Here is a 12,248-nt window from a genome sequence, read left to right as displayed (position 1 = left end):
AAATCAATTAATAATAAGCTAATTTAATTATTTGCAATATATTTTTATAAATTGTTTATAAAGAAAGGAATTCAATTTCGTTTGAAATCTCAAACATTCCAAATTCTTTTATTAGGCAGTTGCTGAATGATTTGGTGTAAAATGATTAACTAGTCAGAATGATTAAAAGGCTCTCATGATATAATGCAAAATAAAATATATTTATTTGGTAATTATTTACAACGAAATTAGGGCGATGAATGGTTAAGAGAGACCCATGATACAAAATCATTCAGAGGGTTTTAAAATCATTAATAGACAGATTTTTTTTTTGTCAAACAAGATTCAACTCTTAACAATTTAGAGGCTGCCTTTTAATAGAACTATTAAGAGGTAAACAAACAATCACTTAAAAAATCCAAATATTTCAAAACCATTCCATCAAACCAAATACGCGTCGTAATCTACTACATGGATATTTTGCAAATTGAATAATTTTTTAGTAGAATTTTGAATCATGAAAGTAAATAATACAAATCAAAAACTTATATCAAAGAATATTGGAATTGTATCACCATCCATTTTCCACCTATAAATATCACCTTACAGAACCGGTCATTAATCCACTCATAAACCGTAAAAAAAAACCGGTTTTATTCATACGTTCGCCGGCAAACTCTTTCTTTCTCCGATTAATAATTGATTTTGGGACTTCAATCTTCTCAAACACAAGCTACGTTTACCAAAAAACGATGGCTGTACACGCAATTTCTTCAATGGCTCCATCATTGGCGGTGGATGTTAAACAATCACCGTGGAACTCACCGGTGCCGTACCTTTTCGGTGGACTTGCTGCCATGTTTGGTCTCCTTGCTTTTGCTCTCTTGATTGTTGTTTACTCTTATTGGAAGCTTTCCGGCAACATCAGGAATGGAGACGGCGATGCTGAGTATGGGAATGGCGACGGTAACTCCAAACCGGAAAATAGCAACGATTACCAGCTACGGCAAGATTCCGATGAGAAGTATCTGGTAATTATGGCCGGAGAAGAAAAACCGAGGTATTTGGCTACACCCGTTTGAGGGTTACGTTGATGCAGTTGCCGGAGAAATTCGATGGCGGCAGCCGGAGAAATCATCCATGCCGGTTGCCGGAGGTGCAACAAGGAAACCCTCCAAGTCATGTGTCTATAACTTGCATAGGTTTTTTTAACACCTTAACTTGATTTGGCATTTTTCCCTTTAGTTTAATTTTAATTTAAATATCATTAAATGGAAATTAATATATATTATAATTTTTTATATTTATTTTTAAAAACTTTTAGTTTTACAAATATACAAGTATTAAAACATTAATTCTAAATTAATAATATATATATATATATATATATATATATATATATATATACAAATCTTTTAATTTTATATGATATTTCCATTTTTCTCTTTTTATAAACGATAACCACAAGGATGTTGTTTGATTGGTTTGAGTTTAGCTTCAAAGGTCAAAAATACCAGGAGGTCCCAGATTCAAATTTAAGGAGGAATAAAAATCCTCTTGTGACCACGGAGATTCAAATACAGTGACTCCGGACTATCTGCAAAATAGGTGGTCGCCCTGAGATTTGTCGGCTCGCATAATGAGTTGAATATCCAGGTTAATAAAAAAAGTACAAAAAGTTTCGAAAACCCATATATAAATTTTATTAAATATAATTAATCTTTTAGTTAACAAATTTATAAAAAATTAAATATTTTATTTATTTTAATTTGATACCCACAACGATATATTTATTCATTTTTCATATGTATTTTTAAACTTTCCGTCATGAATATATTTTCATATATACAACTTTTTATAGTTTGATATTTAAACTTCATAAAATTAACTGATAACTAACTAATAAACATGTTCAGATACGAAAATTAGTGTTGGATCTACTAGTATGTTTGAAAAATGTATAAAACTAACTACAAGGGTGGTGTCCATTGGTTTGAACTTGGCTCAAAAAGTCAAAAGTACGTATCTGGAGGTCCTAGGTTTAAATCCGAGGAGGAATAAAGATCCTCTTGTGGTCACGGAGGTTCAAATGCTGTGACTCCGGACTATCTGCAAAACAGGTGGTCGCCCTAAGATTAGTTGGTTCACATAACGAGTTGAATATCCAAGTTAATAAGAAAAAATATATAAAACTTATAATTAAAAGAAAACTTTCTCGCTCTTTACAAAGTCAAAACCAAAAGCCATAGAATAAAGTTGAGAGGAATTGAGAATAAGTCGAAGATTAATTAGGATTGTGGATTCGAGTTACCAACAATAGTCATCGGTCACCATCATCATTTATCTTATCGGGTAATATTCTCGACCATCTAAATTGATTGTTGGTAAATGTTTTTTACCAGCTAAAAGCTAACTGGGCAAGAATCTTCTTCCTCTCTTATCGGATAAAATTCTAGGTCCTTGTTATATAACTTATTAGGTAAGATTCTCGGTTCTAGTCATGCTCACCTGATAAGGTAAGTAACACATGGTAAATGTTTACCCAGTAAGAACTTGGTAAACAGCCCCTAAATTAGATAATATAACAAGTTTTATCTTTATGATGTTGATTAATCATTTTTATTGTGGACGGTGTTAATCAAGGATATTATCATCTTCAGTATTTTAATTTTAGAGAAATACATGAAATAGTTTCATTAAAATTTCATTAAGTATTATCTGAAACAGTTTCATAACCATATATGAAATAACTTCATCAAAAAAAAAAAATTATATGAAATAATTTTACAAGATTAAACAACTTCATGAATTTTTTTTATAAGATTAAACAATAAAATCAGCGGGTGAGAGTGGTTTGCATCTGATTGCTCATCTATCTCTCTCTCTATAAATAAATATATATATATATATATAAGTTGGTTATTATACAACCCTTGATATTTGTACAACCAATACAACCCAATCTCAACCGTCTATTTCATTTGATTAATATGTGATTTCATAGAAGTTTTGATTGTTTCATAATATAAGGTATTGATCATAATTAATGACCATATTCATCTTTCATAAATATTCAAATCATAATAAATGAACTCTCATCATTTCATAAATATCTCAATTTGTTGGGTTGCATTGGTTGTACAAATGCGATGGGTTGTATTTGAAACAAACTCTCTCTCTCTCTCCCTCTCTCTCTCTCTCTCTATATATATATATATATATATATATATATTGTCGTTCAAGAGAGAACCAGATAGTTTGTAGTAACCGTGAGATTCAATCTCAACTATAAGTCAAATGATAAATTAGAAAATTAATAATTTTGGTAATTTGACTTCAAACTTTAATTAAAGGGCATTTTTAGGTATTTTAAAAATCTTTTCTCTACTCTCTCCAACAAACTTTATTCCGGTGAACCTGGTAATGATTCTACTACGGTGCCAAAAATTCGCAAGGGACTCCTTGTAACGGGTCGCGACTTTCTCCACCCTCTGATCTCATCCGAAGCCATCGTAACATAACATATGCCGCTCATGCGATTCGAGCTGGCCCAACCCAACATTCATTCTAAAGTACTAGTTTGAAAGGCTGAAATGGATTTTCGGATCACTTAATTCAATAGCTCAAAAATATAAGATTCGGACCGCCACTTCTCTGAAAACATGGTTCTTGCAGCAACACAAAATGAGGGTTTCACTCATTATAGGACTTGAGGCAAACATCTCACGACACAAGCTGACGACATCCAAAGAGAATATCCCTCCTAAGTCATCGAAAAAGAGGAGGCCTAGTTATGAAAAAGCTATTCCAGCAAACACCACGTCAATATAAGATGCACACTGTGATACCCTTCATAAAACAAAGAAATAAACGAAAATACATATTGTGACACTTCGTAAAGCAACAATACCGATACACTATGACACATTTCGTAAAACAACGAAAATACATTATGATACACTTTGTAAATCAATGAAGAAACACTGTGATACACTTCGTAAAAGAACGAAGACACACTATGATACACTTCGTAAACAATAATAAACACACTATGATACACTTTGTAAAAACGCTACCTGAAAATACAGGTTGTGATACATCTCCAGCGTTACATCTCCGGCGAGATCTAAAACCAGAGAGGGAGGGCTTGGAAACCAAAACTGTACCGTTGTCGATTGTCTTAAAGATCTAAACTAATACATGAGAGAGAAAGCGAGATGGTTTGGAAACGATCCAAAACCGACGATTATCGACTAGTCCATCAACCGAAAACCAGATTGTACCGTAGACAACGTAGATTTCTTATTCCCAATCCATGTCATCAACTCAAATCAAGGTAGATGCATTAATCTCATAAAGGGTGTCAAACTTATTTCCAAAGTAATTGAAATACGTCCACTCGTGCGGCTTGCATTCCAACTTTAGGTTGAGACCAAGAAGAGGGTGAGTCCGTGGGAGACAGAGTGAGTTAGGAGCCGTTTATCAAAAACATACTCGATAAGTGCTTATTGGTAAAACTGAATCTTATTACTTACTTACTGGGTAAGATCTAAGTCCACCAAAACGGCATTGTATGAAACAATTTACCCGATAAGCTCTTACCGTGGTAAAAGTCGTCGTTATCACTTACTGGGTAAAACTCTTGGTCCTTGTCTCACTCTTATCGGGTAAGATTCTTGGTCCTTGTCATATTCATCCGGTAAGGTAATGTGACTTGAAAACCGCTTATCCAGACAAGTGTTTGGTAAACGGCCCCTTAATAAGAGAAAGTGAGAAAAAGTTGGGTATATTAATTAATTTATGAGCTATTAAGTTTTCCTAAAGTAACCTTTATGATTATTTTAAAAATAAGTATTATTATCTTAAATAAGTGGTTTATATTTTATCTTACAGTTATCACAAACTAATTAATTCTTATTTATTAGACTCATATATAGGGTCTAATCAAATGAGAACTGTTTTGTTAGTGGTAACCTCGAGATCCAATCTCAACTATAAATCAAATGTTAAATTAAGAAATTAATATTTTCGGTAATTTTAACTTAAAATATTAATTAAGAGCATTTTAGAGATTTTATAAATATCCTCTCTCATCTCTACTCTTTCCTCTCTCCGACGAATCTTATTCGGCGAACCTTATTTCGATGAACCTTATGTGAACACAAGATACACACTGTGATACATACAAATGATATTCACTGTGATACCCAGATATACATATAAGATGCGCAATGTGATACCTTCGTAAAACAATGAAAATATCGAAAATGCACATTATGATACATTTAATAAAACAGAGAAAATATATTGTGATACACGTGAAACATTGTAAATATTATCACGATGATACACTTTAATCCACAATCGTCTTTAAAATACGATGTATATTAAGTAATTAATATATTAGACAACTAAATTTAATATATTTCCATCTAAAAAATTTAATTAAATATTCTTTTTAAAAAAATTTAATTAAATATTTTGATTAGTTGTCAAAAATAGAATTACTATATTACCTTTTAACTTATTTAAGAAATATCCTTAAATATCTCTAACTAGTGGTTCACATTGGATCTCACGGTTAACACAAGCTAATCAGTTCTCCCTTGAATAGGTCCCGATATATATATATATATATATATATATATATAKAGAGAGAGAGAGAGAGAGAGAGAGAGAGGCGAGATCAAATAAAAACCGTCTAATTCTTAGAAACCGTGTAAACTGATTTCAACCAATCGGAAAATTCTTTTTTTTTTCTTAATTAAATTTAATCATTAAGGGTAGAATTGTCATTTACATTGTTTTCGATTAAATAAAGAAGTTATTAAGAGATCTTAATTAAGTTAACATAATAAAGGAAATTTTAGAAATGGTAATATTTTGTTTTTTTTAATTAGAATTTTAAAAATTAAATATAGTTATTTGGTTTCTTGGTTTATTAGTGGTAACAATATGCAAATCAAAAATTATTATATTCATTAATCAACGAAATCAGTAACAGATCCAAACAAAAATTAATGAACCGGTAAAATATAATCAGCTGTGAAACAGATTCATGTTAAATTTGTTCATGAAAACGTTCATTGAGKAACTTGTTTTATGAAACATATGCAGATTGGTTATATTTGAAGGTATACATTGACTCTATGAAACATGTTCACTTAATGGTTAATTAACAAAGCATGTAATGGTAAATGCATTGACTCTATGAAACGTGTTCGTATTGGAAGAAATTGGCTGATGAAATGGGTGCATAACGAAAGTGAAACCATTTCATAATTGCTAAGATAATGCTGTGTAATTAACGAATGGTGAAACAATTTCATTATTACAATGAAACAGATCCATCTACCAATAACATGAAAATGACAAATGTCTCATTAGACATTATGTTGACTAGTGTATTGATGAAACTGTGAAACCATTTCGGTCATGAAATGTAGTACTAATTTTTTATTTATTTAAAAGGTTTCATTATGTCGAATTGATTATAGTGTGTTTTATTTTTATTTTTATTCTATTTTAATGATGGATGTTTTTTTTACAATATGTGAACATAAAAATAATATATTATTTTACAAATGATTTTGTTTCATTAACGAAAGTGAAACCGAATCCATCTACCAATAACATGAAATGACAAATGTTTCATCTAGCATTGCGTTGATTTGTGTATTGATGAAACTGTGAAACCATTTCGTTCATGAAATGTAGTAGTAATTTTTTTTTATTATTCAAAAGGTTTCATATGTTAAATTGATTATAGTGTTTTTTATTTTTAATGTTGATTTATTTTAATGATGGATGTTATTTTTTTAATAATATTTGAACATAAAATTAATATATTATTTTACTAATGATTTTGTTTCATTAATATTACGATATACATGATATGGTTGCCATTAATATTACCACTACCAAAGTTACCATTTTTCCCTTTTAGGGATTATAAAATAAATTTTTATTTATTTATTTATTTTAATTTCTAATATAACCTAAACTAATATTGACAATTGATCAAGAAAATTGATGGATGAGATTGGTTTACATGGTTTACACAAATGATGACGGTTTTTATTTGATCGCTCATATATATATATATATATATATATATATATAGAGAGAGAGAGAGAGAGAGAGAGAGATGAGCGATCAAATGCAAACCATCCATATTTGTACGAACAATGCAAACCACTTTTATCCGTCAATTTTATTGTTTAATTTAATGATTTTGTTTCATGAAATTGTTTCATATAAAATATTTTTTGTGATGAAGTTGTTTCATATATTGTTATAAAATTGTTTCATATAATACTTATGAAATTTTAATGAAATCGTTTCATGTATTTCTATAAAATTAATATAATGAAGATGATAATATCCATGATTAACACCGTACACAATAAAAATGATTAATCAACCTCTCATAATTATAAAAAAATGAAAAAGATAAAAAATAATGATTGGTTGAATGAGGTTTGTACGGTTTATACAAATAATATGGTTTGTAAAGTAAATCTCATATATATATATATATATATATATATATATATATATACACACACAGTGTTGTGCAGTTCCATTAGAAACCTAGAATTGATTAGGAGTTGACGGACCACCCATAGCACGACATATGACATATTCATTAGGAATATAGACGTGCTATTTATCGTTAATGTAGTTCATGATAATAACACATCCATATATATATATATATATATATATATAGAAATCATAAATATATGATTCATGATGAATAAAACCTTCATATTTATTATAAAAGTGTTACTTATAATGATTATTATTTTAAAGAGACACACATGACAAGTTGGAAATGATTCTCGAATTTTTAATCAATTTTAAATTACTATAGAAACTTCCCCCTCTATATAATATTATATATTCTCATCACATTATCTATAGTACATAATATATATATCTTATATATCTATAGTGACATGGATAACATTCATTTGTGATCAAGCCTTATGTCATGATTTGTTGTGTTGTTTCAAGAATCAACATAAAGTTGATGGATGGTGATGAAATCAAACAACTTTGGAATAATAAATCAATTTAAAACTAATAATTATATGATGCAAGCAACCAACCATATATCTTTATCTTTTTGAGCAACAACTAATGATGCTTTTCTCAAGAGTGGTATGCACAACATCAACCATTGTCCTCACTTTTGTGATGGTGGGGGTTGCTTTGCCCATCAGTGGTAATTGGTAAATGAACGAACATGAACAATAAACTTGTTTCTTCATTTACGTTCTTGAACGTTCGTTTATATATATATACCTTTTACATTTGTACAACTCAATCTTAACCGTCCATTTAATTTGATGAATATGTTATTTCATAAAAGTTTTGATTGTTTCCTAATATAAAATATTGATCATAATTAATAAACTCTATTCATCTTCCATAAATATTCAAATCATAATAAATAACTCTCATAATTTCCATAAATATCTCAATTGATTGGGTTGCGTTAGTTAAGATCACAATGCAATACAGAAACGCTAACGTAACATAACACATCACAACACTAGGCGAATATTTTAAATTCTTCTCCGAAATCTGTATTTACCAAAAAACTACAAAATGTGCTCCAAATCTAAATCCATGGACTAATTTTATGGATACAAGAACCCAAGCACATAACACATTTTCATATGACTTGGCAAAGCAAACAAGACCTTAACTTTCGCGGGATCCTTTAAACAAATTTAAGCCGCTTTGCCAACATCCTTTTGAGATAAGCCAATATTAACAAGTTCATTAACGACTTCTTGCATCATCTCATCGCTAAAAAAATTTGGATTACACTTGATAGCAACATATTGTGACATCATTTGACCACAAACAGACTCAAACTTGGATAATAAATCATCTAACCTTGCATCAATGGTTTGCGTATGTGAATCAAATTGCTTGTTCTTGTAAAATCTTTCCTTTCTAGGCGAAAGTTTTTTGCGCTTCTTTGATGTGTGAGTGCTTGAAGAAGTAGTCGGAGATGCTTGAGCATCTTGCATTGCTTCAGATGCCACAAGAATTTTATCTTCACTATCAGAAGAACACACAAACCCATTCTTTTTGTTAAAGTTATCCTCGCATGCTTGTGATATATCCACGGCTTTTAGCCTTGTTGCTTTATCTTTACCCCATACCAAGTCCAATTTCCGCAAATACGGAAATTTCAAGTTCCATAATCCAATTGCATTCTTATGGTTCTACAAAGATAAAACCAACAACATGAATAATAGAATCATATAGTAAAAAACGATAAAAGTAGTTACATGTACTTACCTTACACCAGTCATCATACCATTGCTTTTCACATTTAATTTTGTGCGCAATATCATCCCATTGACACTCTTTTTGCGTCAACATTTCAGATATTGGATTATACTTATTTCTAAGATATTTGATCCTAGAGTCGATGTGTGGGTTAACATCCTTATCAAAATTTGGAAGCTTTAGAACCAACCTTTTGTGCAATTCAACCATGTAATTGTTCTTAAATCCACCTTCTACCTTCCATAAGGGATCACAAGCAAGTTCTTGTAAAACGTTGACTAAAACTTCGGCTTCCTCATCATTCCAATATTGTTTGTTCTTTCCCCTTCCACGAGGACATGAAGTAGCCATTTCTAGTGGAAAATTACAACAACGTCATCAACTCTATAAAACAAATATAATATCGATAAATGGAAAATGCAAAACAACAATGTATGAGTTTCAAATATATATATATATATATATAGAGAGAGAGAGAGAGGGAGTTTCAAATACAAACCCTCTTCTATATGTATATATATAGTCAATCTCAAGTGTTCATCTAGTCTAATGAATATCTGATTTCATAAATATCTCAATTGTTTCCTGATTTAAAGCATTAATCATAACGAATGAACTCTAACCATCTTCCATAATATCCGGATCATATAAAGGAACTCTCATCATTTCCATAATATCTAATTTATACAAAGTAACAACAACATTTATACATGTAAAGAGTTCAGTAGTATATATTCTTGATAAAATCTATAACTTGATTTCTAATTTCAATCATGGCACTTTGCCTGATGCAAAATCCACATAAAATATTGGTGCAAATAGCACTTATGAAGCAGCAGCAATGGGAGGAGTTGGAACAGGTAGTACAGCAAATGGTGGAGCAAGTAAGAGCACCCCCGGGGGGGGGGGGGGGGGGGGAACAATGGTGGCATTTCTACAAACAGGTAAAAGACACCAAGTGAAATATGATCTCCATTCTTGGGAATTGTTCTTTTTCTTGAAAACCAAAATATTGTTCAATCTTTTGATGTTGTTCGAACAGCATCAACATTAGGGTTATATTATCTACTCATTAAAATACTTCAAATCAAAATCTACCAACAAATTAGGGAAAATTTGGGGGAAGATTGATTGAGAACATACCCAAATTAGGCAGTGAGGAAGCGATGGAGCAGCAACGATTTGAGGGAAGAAGGCGATGGAGGTAGCCAATTCAATTTTAGGGAAGAAAATAGGGATTTCTTTTATTTATTATTTACATATTTATTGGAATTTAAGGAACCCTTTAATTATATTTTTAAGAACCAATTTTTTATTTATAAAATTCTTTTTTCATAAAATTATATATCTATACTGTCTTATTAAACAAATTTGACAAAAGTCTTAAAGTCTTAAAATACTAAATGACCAAGATACTTTTTATACTAACTTTACTTCACTTTTTCAACCCCTACTCTCCTCACATACACTTACCCTCTCACATTGAACGAGATTTTTTTTTAAATTATAATTTTAAATTTACACCTTATACCCCTATAATTAGTTAATTAATTTACTTTACGTTCTTTATTTTTAAATATTTCATTTTAAACATTTATCAAATTAACATACATAATCGTATATCAATTAAAACATGTCTAAAAAATAAATTTTTATTTTAACAAATTACACATTATAATCGTCTCGTTAATACCTTCGAAATGAGTCCAATATTGAATAGTTTTTGACTTAATTATATTATTATATATACTGTTTAATATTTATGATTTATACTTTTATAGTTATTTATTTATATATATACTATATATTTTGGGGTTAGGCTGTCCAAATTGCACTGTATAATATATTCTGAAGTAATATGTTCTTCGGTTTTTTGAAATATATATATACATGTATTAATTCAACCTTAATATGAGTTTCTGGACAAAAAATAGGGTAAGCAGTTGAAATTTCATTCTAAAACTCATTATGATCTGTCAATTTTGTAGTTTTCTTTATTGGTTTTGAGTGTTTATCTTAAAACTCAAGTTTCTTGGTTTTTTGCTCTTGGTGTAAATCGAACACATTTGTGGAGTCGTTTAAATATGTTGGATCTTAAATATATTGGATTTTAAACTGTAATACAATTTTTTTCATCGATAGTCTGTAATTGGAACCGTAACTCTTATTTATTCAAATTGTATTAATATATAAACACCAAGTATAACATATATTAACGTTAAATTTTATCTTATAAAACCAGTGGAACTTCAAAATCGTTAAAATTCATGGTTCCCTCCGCATTGCGCGGGTACACAATTAGTATATATATATATATATATATATATATTAATTACAATAAAGAAACATAGTAGATTTATTTAATTATATTAAAATATCTGTAAAATAAAACTTTTAAAAATATATTTTGCTCGGAATATAGATTTGAATTAAGTACGTTTCAAATTTTAATATAATTGCTTCTAAAATTAAGAATATGTGATGAAATGTATGACAATTTATCATAGTTATAAAATGCTTAATAATTAAAAAAAAATAAACACTAATTTATTAAGTTGATTGATAAAACATACATGCCCCTAAATTTAGCTTAGGAAAAAGTTTTAAAAAACTAATGAAATTTAGTGTTTGAAATGATTAATTAGTTGGATAATTTTTTAGAACAAATAAATCTTTGGACATTCTAAAACTTATTAAATAATTTTTTGGAATTTCTAAAACTTGTTAGATAGATTCTTATGACCTATAAAACTGGTTAAAATGGTAACGAAAAAAATCTGAAAAAAAGTCACTAGACTTTTATATTTTGAATGATTAAATCCTTAAATATTTTTTGAACGAAAAAGTACTTACATCTATAAAATAAAACAAATATATCAAAAAATTATTTACATTTACAAAAGATTATTGATAAAATTTATTTTAATTAAGAATAATATATTATGTCAGATTTCAAA

General features: G+C 29.3%; 1 protein-coding gene across 1 annotated transcript; it reads left to right on the top strand.

Moving 5' to 3' along the window:
- The first annotated feature begins 619 nt into the window (after positions 1-619).
- On the top strand, positions 620-1,219 carry LOC112501071 (protein GLUTAMINE DUMPER 1-like). The gene has a single exon (XM_025104721.1). The coding sequence runs from the start codon at positions 732-734 to the stop codon at positions 1,059-1,061; it is 330 nt and encodes a 109-aa protein (XP_024960489.1). The 5' UTR covers positions 620-731; the 3' UTR covers positions 1,062-1,219.
- The last annotated feature ends 11,029 nt before the right edge of the window (positions 1,220-12,248 follow it).

The sequence above is a fragment of the Cynara cardunculus genome (assembly GCF_001531365.2).
Source record: "Cynara cardunculus var. scolymus isolate 2C chromosome LG 17, CcrdV1, whole genome shotgun sequence".
Classification (NCBI taxonomy): domain Eukaryota; kingdom Viridiplantae; phylum Streptophyta; class Magnoliopsida; order Asterales; family Asteraceae; genus Cynara; species Cynara cardunculus.
The sequence above is the reverse complement of the archived record's forward strand: the minus strand, read 5'-3'. Positions and strand labels throughout refer to the sequence as shown.

Bases quoted from the DNA above. Each gene is read 5' to 3' on its own strand.
- LOC112501071 (XM_025104721.1), top strand. From the start codon at position 732: ATGGCTGTACACGCAATTTCTTCAATGGCTCCATCATTGGCGGTGGAT.